Raw genomic sequence first — 21,371 nt, forward strand, 5'->3', positions numbered from 1 at the left:
AGCAAGATTTTATCACTGCTATAGACCAGTGACTCCTCCAGTTTCCTATTCTTGTCTTTTCTAAATGAAATTTTTATCATGGTTATCCTCTGCCAACTCCAATGCTATGTGTATGGAGATGGGAGAGGGGAATGAAGATTAACTTGCTTTTTAGTTTTTAGGTACCAGACCATGAGGTGCATGGTCCAAGGCATACCAGGAGCTTATAGAGAGGACTGGATATCACCCAGAGATCCTGGACTCTGAGCTGGATACAGTGACTAAACGAGACTGGGAGGTTTTCTCCATTAGGATGAGTGTAAGAGAATGCATGGGAAGAATGATACAAGTAGAATTTGGGCTAGGCATATTTCCCAGACTTTCTCATAACCTGATATAGCCATATCACTAAGTTCTGGTCAATGTGATGTGTACAAAGTGGTGTGTACAATTTCTAGCCTAAGGAGAGTCGCATGCCCTCCCTTTGCTCCTTTCCTCCTTCCTACCAAGAGGAATGCAGACATGACAGCAGAGGCTGAAGTAGCTATCTTGGTTCACAAAATGGAAGCTACTTATTAAGGATGGCAGACGAACAAGACAGAAGTAATCTGAGTTCACGGTGATTGTGGTTTCAGATACCACACCAGTCCTATCACCTACCCAGATTTTTACATCTGCTACAGCAACAGAACCAAGATCTCAATTAATATATAAAGTTTCTTTAGCTTTTCCCAACTCCTTTCTGGTGACCCCTTGACCTTGAATATTAATTAAGGTATTAAGTGATAACTGTGTAATAAGTTTTCTCCCCCAAAAGATGAAAAAAAACCTCTCATGATGAGGAAGAGGATTATAAGCTGGTGACTGTCCTGCTGCAGGTCTACCCTCTTTTGTTTCACCCAGAAAACAGCTCTAAAAGACTGATGCTCCTTGCGTAGAATCTATGTAGAATTCACATTGTTTTACTCCTAAGCTAACTTTTCACATGAATAAGGTAAAAAAAAAAAATTTACAGGTAAAAGGAAGAGGGAAGGAAGGGGTGCACATTAAAAGAGCAACCAGCAAGAAACACTTACTTAGAATTCTTTAGCTCTATTCTTACTCTAAGTATTACAGATAAAAAAAGGTAGGATGGGAGAAGTACAATGAAATGAGCAAAGCAATAGCCAGAGCCAAATCCTCTCTAGTGAGCCTATAATCTATTGTCACCAAAATACTTGAAACTCTGCTCTTCTATCTTGGAATTCCCATAAATTAAACACCATCTCCCCAATCTTCTCTAGTGGTTGTAATTACCAACAAAAGAAACACCAATCTAGTGCCATAATGGCTCTTAAAGCAACTTACGATGATGAATCATTTTCCTTAGGGTAATCTTCATTCAACTCTGAGCCAGATGATAGCATTCTTTTCCTCTTTTCAGTCCTATGGAGAATAGAGGAAAAAAAAGTTATTTAAAAAAGTCATAATTCACACCATTGAAAAGTATAAACCAATACAATCAAGGAGAGGAACTGTGACTATTACTATCTCATTCTCTACACATTTAAATCAATATACTGGATATCTGCATGCTCAATATGTGTCACTGACATAAACCACATAGGACAAAGACTAATTATCTACCAAAAATGCCCTCTATACTTTCTTCTTCTAATACATTTTGCTCACTGTACAATTTTTCTTTTTCTCAAATTAACAGTCTTTCTTAAAAGGCCTAAAAGACATTTATAAACAGGCAGAGCTAATGACTGAGAAAGAAAAGAAGTCTTTCATACCTATTTTCTAATAACCCTGATCTAAGAGGTGTTGATGTAGACGTCAAAGGGGGAATCGTCCGGGTGACAGTTATTCCACTTCCTGCTGCAGTCTTAATCGATCCTCTACCTGGATTACTGAGAACTTTTCGAAATGGAATATCATCTTTAGTTTCCAAACTTCCTCTTTTTGAAGAGGCCTGTAAGAATAAAGTTTAATATAGCTAAATCTTCAAATTAATTGGCATACTTTTAGACCAGTGATTCTCATGTCAAGAACTTCTAAAAAATACCCATAACTGGAGACCCATCTCCAGAGATTCAAGCTTAGTTGGTCTGGGGTGAGCCCCATGTATCGGTAATTTTTTTTTTTTGATGAGGAACACTCGCCCCAAGCTAACATCTGCTGCCAATCCTCCTACATTTTTTTTTGTTTGAGGAAGACCAGCCCTGAGCTAACATCCATGCCAACCTTCCTCCCTTTTGTCTGTGGGACACCTCCACAGCATGGCTAGTGAGTGAAGCAGGTCTGTACCCAGGATGCAAACCTGCGAACCTGGGCTGCGGGAGCAGAGCATGCAGAACTTTAACCACTTAGCCACAGGGCTGGGCCCCATCAGTAATTTTGTTTAAAGCACTCTAGGTGATTCTAACAGATGGTCAGTGTCAGAAATTGAGCTTGATACTTGTTTTCCTGTAGTACTCTTGTAAACTTAAAAATTCCATAGCATACCTGAAGGCAGAAGGGAATTTGCTTTGAATTACTGATTAAAAAAAAAAAAGACACATATACAAGACTACAAGACATGGTTTTAGTGACTAGCATGAAAATACACCTTTAGAGGAAAAAAAATCCAATTATGATTATGATAAATTAAGTGACACAGATGTGAGAAAAAGGAACAACAATGACATTCGGTTGCCACAACTTAAATGCCAAGTCACATGTACCTCACTTGGAGGAATAAAACAAATATATGTAATGATGGGGAGAATGAGAGTGAGAGAGAGTCCACTGGCAGAAGATGAATCAAAGAGTCTACCTTAAAGACACAGCAAGAACATTCAGAGAGAAAACAGCAATTGAAGCATATTAGTTGGGAAACAGTGCTCTCTACCAGCATTCTGCCACATAAGTTTTATAACTCTACATTAAGTAACTCTACTTGTGATTTCTCTGTGGAAGGTATTTCCAACTACTTCCTTTCCACAGAATTACAATCTTAGGATAGGAAAGAAAAAATCTCAGGTCATCTGGATGAATGGTTTGAAAAGTTAAATTTATTTTCAAATGGGTGATACATTCTCAAGATTCAAAAATAAAAAACTATTATCAAAGCCATATACTGAGAAGTCTCATTATCACCCCAATGCCACCCACCCAGTTCTTCCACTTTCCATTCTTCTACCCCTTATAAGTATTCTTCTGTTGTTTCTTTATGCAAATGCAAATCAGTATTTTATTCTCTTTGTTACACAAATTGTAGCATACTATATGTATACTGTTTTGTATATTTTTCAACCTTTTTTGACCATGACCACATAGTAAGAAATATTTTACATCACAACCTATTACACATACATATAAATAAAAGAAAAACAAAAGTTTCAGAAAGCAAGCCTCATCCTTACTATGTACAATAACTTCTCTATTGTTTTCTATTCTATTCCTTTTTTAATACTAGTCACAACCCACAAAATTGATTTTATAATTCCACTAATGGGAATCACTGTTCGTCAAAATAAAATATTTGCTTCTGCTATGTAAGTTAACACTTACATATTTAAATATTCCAACAGTTCAAATTTCTACGTATCAATGGATGAGTCTCCTAGTAATTATGCTGAGTGAAAAAGTCAGACAAAAAAATTACACACTGATTCCATTTACATAAAACTCTAGAAAATGCAAACTAATCTAAAGTGAAAGAAAGCAAACTAGTTTTGACTTAGGGATAAGGGCCAGAGAGGGAGTGGGATAGAAGGATTACGAAGGGGGATGAGGAAACTTCTAAGGGTTATGGCTCTGTTCACTAGGTTGATTATGACGATTTTACGAGGATCTATGTAAGTCAAAACATATCAAATTGTACACTTTAAATATATGCGATTTTCTGGATGTCAATTATTCCTCAATAGCAAGTCCCATGGATGACTAAATACTATTTATGAAACAAAAACTATTTAAAAAGCAAAAAGAAGACTTCAAGAAAAAAGTTTGGTATCATATAGTATAGGGGGCAAAGTTCCTAACGTGGAACAGACCCAAAGGGCATCACAGAAATAACAGCAGCAAACATTTACAGGATTGTTAGTACACAGTATCATGGGCTAAGCACTTTTACCTGCATTATCTCACAGCAACCGTTAGAATATCATTGCTGTCTCAATTTTACAGATGAGTACCAAGGCTCAGGATACTTAAGGAACTTCTCCAATGACCCACAGTCAGTAAGTGGCAGCACCAAATCTCAAACCTACAACTAATTCCAAAGCTATGCTTTTTAAAAACTACACTCTACTGCAGTTCATAATGATGACCATGAGGCATCGAGTAAGTTAAATTATGTTCTGTAAAAGTATATGTAAGAAGGGAAGAATATGATAAATTTTAGAAAGATTTTCATAAATATAGTTGAAGAGAATAAGATGGCTGAAATGGTAAATTTCAGGTTATGTGGAAAATACCCTTGTAACAATGCCAGAATAAGGTATTACAGCCTAAGTTCCTCTTCCTACAACTACCTTATAAAATGTCCATGAGTATCATATTTTTAAAAGCTAAAAAGATTCAAATGAACATACCTGATTGTCTGAGTAAGAAAGCTGCCTGTTTGTTTCCTTCTGTGAGGTCCTGCTGCCCAGAATAGCTCCAAAACTACCAGACCCCTGAGAGGGTTTCATGGCTGGTGATAAAAAAAAAAATTCCCAAATCACTTACTTTAATAAAGAGATTTTGTCATTATTATTATAATACTGAAGAGAGAGAAGCAGGAAAAAGATAAAACAAAGTCCTTACCAACCAATTCTTTCTGATAGAAAGTACATCTGATATACATAGTAAATAAAATTTAAAGCTGAAGTCTCAAGCAAAAAATCAAACAACATGCAAAAATCTGGGAACATGTAATAGAAAGATAAAATTTTAAATGCAAAAATAAAATGGTAGAAATTCTCCTATATAAATATCTGATAATTAACAATAAAGAAAAGTTAGTCACTATCTATCTATGGCAGGAACACTGACACCGGAAGCCAAGCAAACATGTCAGAACAAGTGACAGATACACTTCCAATAATGAATACTCCAAAACATTCTAAGTTGAGCAAATGGAATAAATGGCTTCTAGTCCCAAAAAATCAATGCTAGTTTAAAGAACATGCAAGGTACTGTATAAATATGAATTTGTATATATTTTTTAAAGTATTTTATACTTTAGTCAATTTCCCACTGATGATCATTTGGAATGTTTTAATTTTTAAAAATTGCAAACAATGTTGAACATCCTTTCACCTATCTTCTTGCACTAATGGAATGATTTTTGTAGGGTAATCTCCTTAGAATAAGAATTGCTGGGGTAAAGAATGTATAATTTTAAACTAAACTGATATTACCATTTATTCCTTCAAAAAGTATCTCTAAGTTCCTAAGTATCCTCCAAGTATATGAGAGTATCTTGTTTCCCCTCACAATACTGCCAATGTGACAGTAAGAATTCGAATTTATTTAATTATTGGTGAAGCTGAGAATTTTTTTGTGTTCAAAGGCCATCTGTTTTTGTTCCTGAATTTCCTATATGCAGTTTTTGTCCATTTCTCTACTGGGTTGTCTTTTTCTTACTGATTTGGAAAACAGGTGTTTATAACATGTCACTTTATAATACACATCACTTTATAATATAAATTTATAATATAATATCCCTAATATATAACGATATTAACTCTGTCACTGTGGTCAGTATTTTCTTTCTTTTTTTTCCCTTGCCACAGAGATCATTTAAGTTTTTTACACAAAGCTATTAATCTTTTCTTTTATTGATACTAGTTTGTACGTCATACTCAGAAAGGTCTTTTCCATCCAGATATTATGTTAAAATCCACTCTCCCCTTTTAATAATACTTTTATCATTTTATTTTTTTACATTCAAATCTTTGAACAATGTAAAATCTATTTAGACGAAAGGAGTGAGAGAAGGATCCAGCTTTACTGTCTTCTTAAATGGTTAGCTAGCTGTCCTATTTATAGATAACACTGCTTATCAAATATTAGTCTTTTTTCCACTGATATGAAATGCCACACATTATACATTAAATGCTTTATACTTTTCAAAACATTTTTATATTCCTTATCTTACTCTAGTCTCTGCAAAGTATGTATTATCACTTGTGGGCAGCTAAGGCAACCAAACCTAAAAGATTAAAATAACTTGCCCCAGAGCAAAGAATAAGGGAAGTCCACAGCTAGCTACTCTAATAAAAGCAATGACGAGGCCAGCCCACGGCCAAGTGGTTAAGTTCGCATGCCCCGCTTCGGCAGCCCAGGGTTTCGCCAGTTCGGATCCTGGGTACGGACATGGCACCGCTCATCAGGCCATGCTGAGGCGATGTCCCACACAGCACAACCAGAAGGACCTACAACTAGAATATACAACTATGTACTGGGGGGTTTTGGGGAGAAGAAGAAGAAGAAAAAAAAAAGAAGATTGGCAACAGATGTTAGCTCAGGTGCCAATCTTTAACAAATAAATAAATAGATAAATAACAGCAATGACACTGAGTGCCTATCATGTGCAACTCAGGCTTCACATTTATGAGCTCTAATTTTTTAATAAGCCCTGAAATTAAGGTGATATAACTTTCATTTTACAGATGAGGAAACCGAAACTCAGACTCATGAAGCGACTTGCCCAAAACCACAGAGGAAATAACAAGCAGAGCTAGGATTCAAAGCCAAACCTATCTAGGTCCAAAGCTTATGTTTTTCCACTATGCCAGGTTGTTCAGATTCAAACTGGTGTCCCCAGTCTACTGTGCTTTCCACTCCAGTGTGTTAGAGACATGCTTTTCTTACACACATCAATTCTCAAAATAGTGATCCAATTAATATGATGAGTTTGATGGAATAAAACAAAAACAGAAGCACAGACACAGTCCCTGACATATTCTAAAAATTTTAAACAGTATTCAATTCCTCAATTCTAAAATTCAATAGTTTTTTAGTAAACTGACATAGCTCAGATTCAGTAACATGAACACATGATGGAAAACAACCATAAATTTTTTTTTATTTTATAAGGAATATAGTGTGTCAAATAGAGATATTAATTAAATAGGAGCAAGGTAGCACTGCTACATATTCATTTTCTAATGTTTTTAACATGTTATATTTAAGTTAAAAAAACTCAAAAGTTTTTCAACTATAAAATATTAGCAATAACAAAGTATTTAATGACGACAGAGCTGGAGACTAACAATAACTGTGGAAAACTCATCTTAAGCAACAGATTATTCCTAAAAAGATGCCTGTAAATGCATTTAAAAAAAAAATCAAAACATTTTAAATGAAAGGGGCTGGAGGGGGCCAGGGGAATCTGTGTGATTTTCTACAGTACTGGCTGTTTTCATGGCAAGAATGAAATCTCAGAAAAAGTTTCATAAAGAAAGGCAAGTATCTAAGATTCATCTAGCAAGGTAACTCCTCTCCCAATTATAATCTAAATCCTCCATCTTCTCTAGCTATATTCTTTCGTGGAATTTTTAGGGTTGTCTACATATAGTATCACGTCATCTGAGAACAGAGATAAATTTACTTCTTCTTTTCCCATTTGGATGCCTCTTCTTTCTTTTTCTTGCCTAAGTGCTCTGGCTAGGACTTCCAGTATTATGTTGAATAGAAGTGGTCAGAGAGAGCATCCTTGCCTTGTCCCTTAGAAGAAAATCTTTGTTTTTCATCAGTGAGTATGATATAGCTGTGGGCTTTTCATACATGGCCTGTAATACGCTGAAGTAGTTTCCCTCTATTCCTAGTTTGTTGACTGTTTTTCTCATGAAGGGGTATTGAATTTTATCAAATGCTTTTTCTGCATTGAGAGGATCATGTGGTTTTTGTCCTTTATTCTGTTAGTTTGGTGTATTACATTGATTGATTTTTCATATCATGAATCATCCCTGCATTCCAGAAATAAATCCTACTTGGTCATGGTATATAATCCTTTCAATGTGCTGTTGAATTCGGTCTGCTAGTATATTGCTGAGGATTTCTGTAACAACATTCACCAAAGATACTGGTCTACAGTCTGGTAATAGTCTTTTATAACTGCTAATGTCAGACCCTGGGATGATCAGTGCTCACCTGCATTAAGTCTGTTTTGATGGACTGCATCTAGAAACAATCTCATTTCCTCTGCATCCTTACTTGGCACTTTGTCAATAGACAAGAAGCTGTTATCTTGTAGAGTTAACATTAGGCGGCTTTGTTTTGCTCCACTGGGTCGAAGCACCACATTTTTAATGTTATGACTTAGCTGATCAACACAAAAGGAAAATTATCTTATTAAAAACGTATGATAACAAAATATAATAAGTTGTATAGTGAATATTAAATTTTATACTTTCTAAGTTACATTCCTTACTCTTCGCCATATTAATTTAGTTTTTTTCCCCCAACCAAAAAGAGTTCCCATTTCTTGATACATTTAAATCAAGGGTTTCACTTTTAGGAAAGGCAAACACACACTATTAAAATTTATTTTAGAGAGTCATCCTAGCACTCCTGATTTTATGGTAGGGAACTGCATATTCTCAGGTATTGTTATAAAGTTATAAAAACTATTGAGTTAATTTTCAGAGCCTAGATGGTTATACATCACCAGTTCAGAAAGCCATATTGGATTAGAGGCTGTTTTTTTCCTTCTTCCTTTTTTTGTTTTAAACAAAAGCTTGTAAGATATCTGGCAAATGGTTTAAGTAACTGCAATGTGAAAGGATATACTAATCCAAACTATAATCCTCAAAAGAATTCCACCTCTCAAAAACACATCAAAATAAATTTTTACCAATGTAAGAACATCTTTTTTCTTTTTTAACTAAGTAGGCGCATTTAACTTTCATTCAATCACAAAAATCATGAGAACCCTAGAACTCTCAGTTTACTTCTCCCACTTCCCCAAACTGGTTCAATAACTTGTCTTATACTCTTCCAGACTCTGGTTATGTGCTATGAAGCTTTTACTGTCTCTTGGCTGAAATTTTTCCAAGACTAAGTTAGTAAATCTTGCAGTTTCTTTATTATCTAAATAATTTCTGCCAAGCAGGCATTGTTATTCTCTCAGGTTCTCCCTCAGCAGGCATATATAAAGGTTTCTAACCTTTTGCTAAAGACATACCCTCTGCCCTCAGACCAGCATAAAGAAAGAAGTAATATTATTTCACATATTTTTTTAAATTAGGGACAAGTGACTTTTGTGAATTTTTAGATAATTAAAAAACAATTTTACCAATCAGATTTATATTCAAATTTTAAATTACACACATATATATATTTTTAGCTTCAAAGTAGATCTTAAATTCATGTCCTTAAAAGTAGAAATTCTATCATAAAACACTAACTAGTTTCAGAAGCTTTAACTCCAAAAATTTAAAAGAGCAGCTTAATGTGCAAAAGGAAAAGAGATCACATAAAACCATTATTTCAGTCAACAAATCACTTCTTAAAAATGAAGGTTAAATATAAGGGAAAAAGTCTGTTCATTAACAGATGAGAATAATCTTGAACTTGATCACTTCAACAACTGGAAACCCTACCTAGCCCCACAACTCTAGTAACTACCGATATGGTGAGGGCTCCCCACTCTTTCTCTAAGTCCAGAGCTCTCTGCTGGAGCTCTAGTCCTGATTACCCAACGCCTACCAGATACCAACTGCTGAATGCCTGACACCTCAAACAACTCACCTCTCCAATCCTTACACCCCAATTTTCCCCTCCGCTCCCTATCACAGAGGACATGAAAGGGACTGCCGTCCACTCAGAAACCTGGGACTCTCTCTTCACTCCCCAAATCTAATGAGTTGTCTTCTTGAAATTTCTTCAAATCTATCCTTTCTTCCTCTAGCTTCTCCATCTTTTCCTTTCATTCCTTGTCTAAACTCCCACAATAACTTCCTACATCCCCTTATTCTCCCACTATCTCCTAAAATAAAGTCATTTGCCTAGTCCCCAAATGAATCTGAACTTAAGATTTGTAGTTTCTCAGAATCTAAGTTTCCCTTAGTATGAAAAACAAGATACTTCAAGATCTGGTTCTTATCTAGCTCTTCGGCCTCTACTTCTGCCACTCACTTTCTATTGTCCATTTATTTTAAAATAAACTTCTGGTTCCCTGAGTGTTGATTCACACTTGCATGTGTTTGTCCACGTATAGCAATCACGTCTGCCTTACCACCCCTGTGTCTAGAGAATTCCTATTTATCCTCAAACCACTCCCTTGTTTGTGTTACCTCAGTATCTTTGATATATTTTTACAACTCAGAATGCATTTGCTTACTCTTAAGTTTGAAAGGAAAACTGTCTCATTCAGCTCTATGTTCTTAGACCTTAGCACAGTACCCTGCACAGTAATCTGTAGATGGTCAACAGGTGAATGCTAAATGCAAAGGGATCTAGAACTGAGCTGAGGCTGGAATCACAGGCAGAATCATCATGCTCCTAGAGACACATGTTTGCTTAAACAGTTATATATTTATTCAGTGCTAATTTGGGCTAAGGACTGACAAATGGAACCTCTATTTGAAAAAAAATCTTTGCTTCATTGAGATGGGCAATTAGTAGATATATATACGTGGCAGAAATCACTATTGTTTCTACTACCCATGTCACCACCTCCAATCTGCTTGTGTATCTTTTATACACAAAATCATACGCAACTTACTTTCATAGTGCAAAAGCAAAGATAAAGGGACATTTCATCTCAGCTCAGGTTCTCAAGCATAAAGTTTTCTAAATTGTTCTTCAATAGAGCACTTTCACTTAGTACTTTTGTATACTTTTGTATAATCTAATTAACAAACAGAATTTTAAAGCGCAGAAAAACATTAAGACACTATATTCTTAAATTAACTCATATCAAGATGAGTAGTCCCTGGCTGCACAAGATAAACAGTATAGAAGTGAAAACAAAACTAACTATTTTTTGCAGTGACAAAATAATGAGATCTTTCCAAAGTTTACAGTTAGAAGAAAACAGCTGTAAGGATGACCTTGAATAATCATCCTTGAATGGTCCATACCACAACCTTTAGCAGTATTATTCAGGAAGCAGACATTAAGAAGACACTAATAAGTCTTATTAAAAGCTAACACTAAATAGTGATGAATCTATTGTATATGATAAGAAAAAACAAAGGAATAACTAAAGTTATCATAATGTGGTTTTTTAAAATAACTTAGATAGCTAGTATTCAAACTCAGTTGCTCTCAACTTCCTCCCACCAGTTTTCTTTTCAATATGGTGACTACTTCCCGAACCTTATTATACACCATCAACAATGCTGCTGAATAATTTATAAAATAAGTACATAACAGTATTAGCGTCCTGGAAATAAGGAGGAAGAAATATTAATCTAGGAGGAGGGCTACCGTGATACTTAGTACGGCACAGAACAGCTATTCACTAAAGGATGCGACTGAAGATCTATTCCAAATCAAAACTTGGTAATACCTGAAATATCCTTGGAATTCCTCCAGTATTGTAGTGAACTACTAGGCTGACTTTATTCTCTTTTTCCACAATTTCAAAGGATCCTTCTTTCCATTTTGTAATCCCAGTCTGCATACTTCGAATTCTGATAGGACCATGTATCTTCAGAGGAGACATACTTTCTTTAAAAATAAATTGCTTATAGCCAAATTAAAAAGCAAAAATACACCTTCACCTGACAGATTCTAAGGAAGAAAAATAAAATAAAATAATAAGTTACAATTTACTAGTGATTAAAAAAAGAGTTTGAAAGAGAACATTTATGAAGCACCTTATGTCATTTTCTCCATTTCAATAAACCACCTTTTATTAAGAATCCTCAAAGGCCTTGATTAGTTGAATGGCACAGGTAAGAAAGATGCCTAAAGCAGTCACTGATGTTCAGTGACTGAATCTAATCACCTTTTATTTCTTCTGTACATGTTCCTTTCTTTGCCATGTGTCCGGTACCTGTGTCTATTGGTGCCTAAATTCTGCATTTTGCTCCATCAACAACCATACTGCTGCCACTAAAGGCATGCCAACCAAGAATACTAAGGATTCCATTCTCAATATGACAGCCCAACTTTTATCTTCCTTCATGAACACTAAAGGGTCTTGAATTTCAAACATAACTAAAAAAAAATATCTTCAGTCAGCTGACTCCATTTCTTAGAATGGAGTTCCTCCTAAAATATTAAATCATATCACCAAACAATTCCTTCTACCAGTTGGTAGTTTAAGCACAGCCACGTGTGTAGAAGATATTAAATGAACAAAAAAAGTAACAAAAATCAAATTAGTTTAAACTCCAGAATTGTATTATTTGAGAAAATCATTTATTCCATAGGGAAAACAAACCAACTAACAACAAACTAACAACAAAAAACCCCTCTCTTTCTAAGAACTACCAACCACTTATGTTTAATATTACCATCCCCAAAAGAATCTTCACCAATTTTATCTTTGACAAATATTTAAATTTCCTGAACAAACTTCTAATACTTAAAAATGACTTACATCAATGATAGAATGTTTAAGACTCTTCAAATAGCTTATCTGATGTGAGCAAGTAAATACAACCAGAGTAACAGTAGAAAATATTACCAAATAGTGTTGTGTGTTATACATATACACACATATGCAATCATCTAAAATTGTTAAAACAAATTTTATTTATACTGTTTTCAAATCTCTAAAAACACTGCCTCTAATACAGATTCTTATTTATAATTTAATAAATTAAAAATCATTAAACTTTGCCTCTGCCTAAATAGCTCAACTAGAAAAGCTAAAAAAAGTGGTATAAAAACAAAAGGTCTAGATATCAGGAGTCAGCATTTACTAATTTATAACTTACCTTTTCTAACCATTAGTTTTCTCAACTGTAAAATATGAATAGCAAATGCTATAGTGTTGTAGAATTAAATGAAAATAACACACTTTAGGCACTCAACAGACAGTAGCTTTAACATGAATGGAATTAGTGTCTACTTTCTGAATTTATTCCTTGTCTGCAACACCTCTTTCTCCAAAAACCCCAGATAAATAAGTTGCTAACTGGAGTCACCAACTCAACAGCCTGTAAAGACCAGGTACGTGATACAAATGACTTGGGCAGGTAAAATAAGAAAACTGCTACTCAAATTTAGCCGATTTTAGCATGTAGAAATAGTGAAACTACCATTGCCAGATCTAATTTTTCAAGAAAATGACATCCAAATTTTTATGTAAAACTCCCATTTTTAATTGTGGGCAACGAATTCAGTTATTTTTAAAAGCTACGGATCAAACAAAACCGACTTGTAGGCAAGATACAACCTGGGGACCCCTAGTTGGAGGACTCTAGGGACCTTACAACAAATATCTGGGAATAAAATTTAAAAAGAAGTGTGAAAACACTTTGAACAGTTAAAAGGTGTTATGCATTGTAAGTCCTCTATTATTATTCACTTATCTCATAAAATTTTTTGAATGCTTACTGTGGCCAGATTTAGACAGTATAATTTGCTGGGTTTATGAATCTATCAAAGTAACAGAGTCCACCGCTGTTTATACATCTGTCTGCTAACGTCACATTCTGCTCAAACTAGTTAACTACAAAATTTTGGGCAGGCAATATGTGTTTCTAATACTTTTTTTGCAATTAATAATTTGGTGCTTCATTGTTTGGATATGCTGAGATTTCTTCCACTCTGTCTCTCAGCACCGCCAAGAATACATGGCCACTCTCCTACCCCACCTGCCCATGCCAGAAACATGGGAGTTATCTTTGATTTCTCTCCTGATGATTATTGGTATTGGATTGGAAATGGAAGGTCAGGGTGGAGTCCTATCAAGTACCTCCATAAACCTTCCAGACATCTTTACATTGAATTGCAAATCAAATCACATCACTCTCCTCTTTAATATCATTTATCAGCTCCCCACTGCCCTCACAGTAAAATCTAGACTCATTAACATGACACAATCACCCTTCATGATCCCGGCACTGCTTACCTCTTTAACCCCACAAGCCCTCCAAATCCAGCCATCTGCACTACTTATAATTTCCCTGTCATTTCTCATGCCACGACCCCTTTGCATGCACTGCGGTCTAGGTCTGGAGGATTTTCACACTCTCTTCCAGTCCCCAGAACCCCCCTTAATTTCTTCTCCTAGCTATAAAATCAAGGCTCAACTTAGATGTTATCTTCTTTAAGAAGCCTTTCCTAGCTACCTTTCACTTTTTCTCTCCACACTGAGACTGTTTAATGTTTCTCTAGTCTCCTATTGCACCCTGGGCTTACTTCTAGTAGAGTATTTATCACATTGTATCATAAACTGTTTACCTCTTTGTCTCTCTCTATTTAGACTTTGCTACTTGAAGATAGGGAATATGTTCTTTAATCTTTGTATGTCCACTAGGACAGTGTCTGACACACAAGAAACAAACTCATTACTCAAAAATAATGAACAAATCAGCACTGTCAATTTTATTCAATCTACTGTTAAAATACACAACAGCAGATACTGGAACCATAAATCCCTTTTATATGGCCAATATAGGGCTATATTTACTAAGCTCTTCACAAGAGTATCACTATGCACTGTATTACATATAACTCATCTTTGAAGACTACATCTAAGCTTTTTCTATGTGCATCTGAACTTTTCCACTAAACGCAAAGCTGTCCTCATATCTTGTTAACAATCAATGAGAGAAAAATCATTTATGAAGAAAAGGAATTAATACGCTGTTATAGTATGCATTATTAAGACAAAAACATGGGGCTGGCCCCGTGGCCAAGTGGTTAAGTTTGCACGCTCCCCTATGGCGGCCCAGGGTTTCGCTGGTTCGGATCCTGGGCACGGACATGGCACCACTCATCAGGCCACACTGAGGTGGCGTCCCACGTGCCACAACTAGAAGGACCCACAACTAGAATACACAACTATGTACTGGGGGGATTTGGGAAGAAAAAGCAGAAAGAAAAAAAAAGAAGATTGGCAACAGTTGTTAGCCCAGGTGCCAATCTTTAATTAAAAAACCCCAAAAAACAAAAACCAAAAACATTGGTAAACTTGCCTAAACTGGGATTCATATTATTCATTGTTCAAAGAAGAAACTCCATTTTAAGAGTTTTGTCAAATTACCTCATCTTTCCTTATATATCATTATGGGTCAGGGTGCACATTAAAAGGGAAAGATACAAAACCCCATTATCTTAGTGCTTCTCTTATAAAGTAAAAGTAAAGTAAAGTAAGTAAAGGTCATTAATCTTGAATTCTTCCAATAAAAACTTTTTTTGTGTGTGGGGGGAAGATTGGCCCTGAGCTAACATCTGTTACCAATACTCTTTTTGCTTGAGGAACATTGTTGCTGAGCTAACATCTGTGGCAATCTTCCTCTATTTTTTTGTATGTGGGGTGCTGCCACAGCACGACCTGATGAGTGGTGTGTAGGTCCATGCCTGGGATCTGAACCCACGAACTCTGGGCAGCTGAAGCGGAGCACACGAACTTAACAACTATGCCACCGGGCCGGCCCCAATAAAAACATGTTTTTAAAGATTAGCTTATTTAGCAAAATTTGGAAGTCAAGACTTCAAAGTTCACTAAAGTATGTGAGAAATAAAAAACTTTATTGGTTACTTCTCTCGATACATAATTCTCTCTATTATAATATAATACATAACTTCTCTGTATATAATTCTCAAACATTTGATGCAGAGTTTTGGTTAAATGTATAAAACTTTACTTTAGATACCGAACATTTTCTTAATCATTTCTACTGGCAAGTTCTTTCTTCTAAGGAAAAAACCCCTAAAAGGTGCAGGACGTAAAACTGGCAGAACCAATAAGATAAAACTTCTTAATGTCTCAATTTAGTCCATTACCTGCTCTTGCACTACATGAATTAACCATCTCTACTTTGGTACATTCACCATACTATCAGGGTTTGCTCTGCTTGGTTAAGAGAAAGACACTCAAGTTTCTTTTGTAGCATGATCTAGTAACAGTTAAACTTCCTATGAATCTAGGACAACAACAAGGTTTCTTTGAACTCTGTAACGCTAATTTACTATCAAAGCGATATTAGGAAAACAAAGTATAATAAAAACTAACCATTCTTTAAGTATGTCCAAAGAGATTCCCCTTTCCCTAAATTTCTTCACAATTGTTAAAATTACTGTTAACTTTGAGCCTTCTATGAAAGCTCAATCAATAACAGTGGCAAAAAATATTTCTGTACCCTGTACAGTTATTTAAATGCTCATATTTTAGGTACTGCTTTGAAAACATCCTTATACAGAGGGCATTCTGTGGTAAAGGAAGCATGCTAAAGCATAAAACTGTTACTACAAAATAGAAGAAAGAAAACTGTCAATTCTCGCCAATTCACACAGTCTTGGAAACATACACCCAAAATAAAAACATTACTTACTTTTCAGTGACTTTTACTGAAAAACCCTATGTAATAACAATTCACCTTTATTCTGATCCTTGTGCCAAAGGCAATGCACTCTTCTTGGGAAACTACTCATATTCTGCAGCTATGCCAGTTCTCCGGAAGCCATCAACTCAGCTAAAGAAAATATAAGTGTGCCTTTTTAAAAGAATCCAATTTACAAAATTAAAATTAAAAAAAAGATGACCACTTATACAACAAAGATTAACCCTTTGATTATTTAAAAAACACAAACTACCTTACTGAAAACATTTAAAATATAATGCTCAAGATACACACACACACACACACACACACACACACACGAGATCAACAGAACCTCAGGGATACATCTGCTGTTCAAAATGAGGGACTCCAGGAGGAGCCTGCACCTTGATCAATTTGTTTCTTGGTTTATTTTCCCCTGCTACATTTTGAAACTAAGAAGGCAGTGAAAACAGTATCTCCTTTGTTGACTTTATAAACATTGTTACATGATGATGTCTTAAATCTTAAAATACTACCATGATGATGTGTTGGGAAAAATTTCAAAAGGTGGGTAAACTTGGTTTTCACTTTTCTGTTAAAACTAACTTTATGGGTTTGTTTCTCAAATTTAGGCCTCTCTAAGCCTCAACTTCCCCTGAAGTTCGACCCAAACATCTCTCAATGCCTTCTTGAATGCTATAACATCAACTTTAAACTCATTTGTTCACTCACTAAAAATCATTTACTGAGCTACTCCAATGTGATGGCTCTGTGAGAGGGATACAAATGCAAAGATGATACATTCCATGCCCTCATTAAGAGACTCCCCAGACTTCCCTACATTTGTCCTTCTACTGTCATTCAGGCAAAAAATCTTAGCATCAGCTTTAACCTCATTCTCATTTATCTAAAACTCAATCTTTTCATAGCCACTACCCTAATTCAGAAACTCTTCACTTTGCCATCACTCCCATCTAACATTTACTATGCAACATTTACTAAGCACAGCGCTAAGCGCCATACATGGCTTATCTCATTTAATTTTCACAATAATCCTAAAGGATAGGAATTATTATTATCTATGTTTTACAGATGAGGACATTGAGGCTCAGAGAGATTAAGTAATTCATCTATGGTTAGAGTCAGCAAGAGACAAAACTAAGTCTAACGCCAGAACCCATGTTTTTAACCACTACCATATTGCATTCTCATCAATGAATTGCAGTAATCACTTTCCAGTCTCCAATCTCTGAGGATTTTTCCATCCAATGAATCCTTTACCCCTAATATCCTTTCTAAAGAACTCCTCTTTCTATCTCTTACCAACTAAAGTAGGCACTAGTTGTCTCCTTAACTTTCTCCCTAAAGTGGAGGGTGAGGGGCTCTTATCTTCTTTTGTACTCCAAGAAAATAAGGAGCACTTAGTAAGTGCTACATACTTGCTTGATGCGAAATCCCTCCTAAATATTCTTAAGACTTTTATTTTATTGTAAGAATACTTAACATGAGATTACCTTCTTAACAAACTTTTAAGTGTACGATACAGTATTGTCAACTATAGGTACAATGTTGTACAGCTTATCTATAGAACCTACTCATCTTGCTTAACTGAAACTTTCAAACATTTTTAACAGCTCATCATTATCTATAAAATAAATCCAAATGCCTATGTTTGGCATTCATACATTTCCTATTTTTTATTTTCTATTTCTCAACACAAATCTTGTTCTACATACAAAAAAATTACTAAATTTTAATATTTTCTTCCACATCTACCACGACCAACTTACTTAAATATACAGTTTTTCTTTACCTACTTTTGGAAACCTCCTCCTCACTGGTATCATAGTTTAACCTGTTGTTAAAACAAATAAACCACAGCTCTGATTTCTAAGGGCTTTCTTTCCTAAAAAGATCCATAAAACAAATGCACAAAGAGACTAAATTAACGTGGAGGCTGAGAGTAAAGAGAGAAGTTGACTTAGATAAAGTTTATCTCCAATTCAAAGACTCTAAAATCTGAATGATTTTATGATATAAGAATGATATACCAATTTTATGATATAAGAAATCATCCAAAGGTGGAAAACTGTTTTTTTTTCTTTTGTGTCCTTTAATTTGTCTGCAGAGTGAAAAGGTGCTTTTCTTCAGATGACAAGATTTTCAGTAAGCTGTTGTTTCCAAAAGACCTGATGGTTCTTACAGTAAGCTCCAGTTTACTTACTCATTTAACAAATTCTTGAGAAATAGAAATGAAAGTTACTAACACATTCTAGTAGGAGAAAGACTAAATAATCACACAAGTAAATATATAACTACAAGTTCTGAAAAATGACATAAAGTACAGGGCATGATGGAAGATTATAACAGGGTACCTGATTTAAGACTTAGCGGGCAGAGGTTAGAGAGTATCAAGAGAAGGCTTCTCTGAGGAAGCACCACTTAAGCTAAAAATTAAAGAATGAGTTAATTGGGGGATGGTTTTGCTGGAACAATCCAGGCAAACAGAAGAGCATGTGCAAAGGCCCTGTGATGGAAAATAACTTGGTGTGACTAAGGAAATGAAAAGCAGTGTGGCTGGAGTTTAGTGAGGGAGAAGAGGATGATTCAAGATGAAGCTACTGAAGCAGGAAAGAATCAGGTTACACAGAATCTTCTAAACCATGGTAAGGATTTTGAATTTTACCCTAAATGTAATAAACACTTAGTGATGGGAAATCCACTGAAAGACTTTAAGAAGAGAAATGACATGTTACTGCTAAATGGAGAAGTGATGTGTTTGTTTGGGTTTGGGGAGGAGAATGAAAGGAGCAAGAATGAAAGAAAATAGGGCAACTAGAGAGGAGAGTATCGACCTGGTTCAGATTATAACAACAATTACAATAACAATTAATGCTTACTGGCTATTTACTATGTGCCATGTGCTTACTATGGTTATCTCGTCCAATCCTCATAACAATCCAACAAGGTGATTATTATTCCCATTTTACAGATGAGAATACAGGGAACCAGTGACATTAAGTCTAGGTAAAACAGGATTGTGGCTTGAACAAGAAAAGTAATCCTGAAGATGTACAGAAATAGATCGAAGACATATATTGGAAACAGAATAAATAGAACTTGAAGAGGGTATGGATACATGGGATAAGGGAGAAGTCAAGAATGGCTTTCAAGTTTCTAGCCTATGGAAGTGGATAAATGGATATCCAGTTAAAGAAACAGGATACTGGAGGAGAAAGAATTGGGGTATGGAAACACGAAGACTTTGGTTTTAGACTTGTTATATTTTAAATTCCTAAGAAAAAAAATCAAGTTGAGATGTCAAGCAGACAGTTGGCTATTTTGATCTTGACCTGAAAACAAAAGGAACAGGTTGGAAAAAAAAATTCTTAAGTCATCAATACATAGGTGGAATTTAAGGCTTAGGGTGGAAGGGAAGAGTAGGAGAACAGGTCCTCGGACTGAACCTAGACATTCCATTTTACCCTGTCAAACACCTCTTCCTATGATCATTGGTTACTTTGATGTCACTGGGCTTCTCAGTCCTCATTCAACTTTACGTTTCAGCAGAATTCAACATTATTGATTACTTCTTCCATCTCTTTTACAAGATTGGTACTCGTCTATCCAGTTATTAAACTCCAGGAATCCCTTAGTGTTCCATCCTAGGTCCCTTTCTTTTTCAGCACTACACTCTTTTTAGGCAATTCAATCCATATCCACAGCTTCAATTACCATCAGCACAGCAGAAAAGATATATACATTAACCTATCTCTCCAGCCCAGAACTCTCTTCTGAGCTCCGACCCAGTACGTCCAACTGCCTACTTGACATCCTCTTAGATATCTCTTCCCGTTAGAGACTTGTCAGATACTGCCACCCCAAAAAAGGCATTTACACGAAGCCAAAATTTTGAAAGGATGACCACAAAACCACTACAGCCCAACAGGACACAGGATTTTGTCATCAGTTATCGTTTCCTTTCATGGACCATGACCTAAAATAGGTAAACCTGACAACCTGATCTGATGGCTAGAGATGGGGAGCAACCAAATGCACGACAAAAAATACAATTCACGCCTTTTAGCGAGAGATAGTTAAGACAAGGAAGAAGGGGAAGAACGGTCAAGAGAGTGAGAGAGTATCATGTCCAAGGCCTGATGGATGTGCGGCAACGGAAGTCACCTGAAGACACAGCGGGCCGCGCCAGGGGCGAGTGGCGGACGCCGACAGCCCCCCCGCGAAAAGGGGCCAGGTTCGGACTGCGGAGGGAGCGAGTGACAGCAAACGCCGGGTCAAAGGAGAGAGAAATCCCGGGGGAAGACCCAAGTGGAGTACCTGTGAGGCCCGGGAGCGTCGAGGGGGTGGGGGCGGGCTGAGCGGCAACCGGGCGAACTCCGGAGGAGTGAACGCCGAGTGGGCGGACCGCACGGGGCGGGGGGGGGGGGGGGCCGGGGAAAACGGCTCCGTTGAGAAGCTCGCCGGGTCCGCCTTACCTGTGCCCGAGAGTCAGGAGCCCGGGACAGGCCCGCCGGAAGCACGGAGTCCGCGCGGAGGGGGAGGAGCCGGGGGCAAGGAAGGAAGGGACACCGGGCACCAAGGAGAGGGACCGCTCGCTCCCTCCCAGTCTGGGAGAGCGGCTGATGGCGGGAACTGTGACCACACGCAAACACGCACGCACGCACGCACTCTCGACGCGACCAGACGGGGCGCGTGCGCGCAAGCCTGCAAACTCCGCCCCCTCCCACGCCCTCGCCCCGCCCCAGCACCGAGCGTAGTCTCGCTGAGGCAGCTCCGCCCCTGCTCCGACTGTAGTACGCATGCGCACTGTACACTTCGCCCACTTTGAGCCTCCCACCATTTCCCTCCTACTCAGCCCAGTTGGGCATGCGCACAACTTGTCCTCTCAGGACTGCTGGGCTTTTCCCGCCTTGTACTGGCCTCCGGAGGAGGGTCAGAGTTCACGCCCCTCTCTGGGGATAC

General features: G+C 36.8%; 1 protein-coding gene across 7 annotated transcripts in view; it reads right to left on the minus strand.

Moving 5' to 3' along the window:
* The window catches only part of USP37 (ubiquitin specific peptidase 37), a 96,635-nt gene that overhangs the window by 74,657 nt on the left and 607 nt on the right, over nt 1–21,371 (minus strand). The window contains exons 1-7 of one of the 7 annotated variants that reach the window (XM_070618270.1): nt 20,885–21,236; nt 16,398–16,538; nt 11,453–11,676; nt 8,089–8,260; nt 4,542–4,642; nt 1,758–1,936; nt 1,327–1,404 (exon numbers count right to left, since the gene is read on the minus strand). In XM_070618270.1, the coding sequence (XP_070474371.1) occupies nt 1,327–1,404; nt 1,758–1,936; nt 4,542–4,642; nt 8,089–8,260; nt 11,453–11,608 (686 nt within the window). In that variant the 5' untranslated portion in view covers nt 11,609–11,676; nt 16,398–16,538; nt 20,885–21,236. Of the gene's footprint in view, nt 1–1,326; nt 1,405–1,757; nt 1,937–4,541; nt 4,643–8,088; nt 8,261–11,452; nt 11,677–16,397; nt 16,539–20,884; nt 21,237–21,371 lie in introns of those variants that run through there. The other 6 variants (XM_070618273.1, XM_070618274.1, XM_070618275.1 and 3 more) reach the window with 6 other exon arrangements.

Source organism: Equus przewalskii, chromosome 5 (genome assembly GCF_037783145.1).
Source record: "Equus przewalskii isolate Varuska chromosome 5, EquPr2, whole genome shotgun sequence".
In the NCBI taxonomy this organism is placed as follows: Eukaryota; Metazoa; Chordata; class Mammalia; order Perissodactyla; family Equidae; genus Equus; species Equus przewalskii.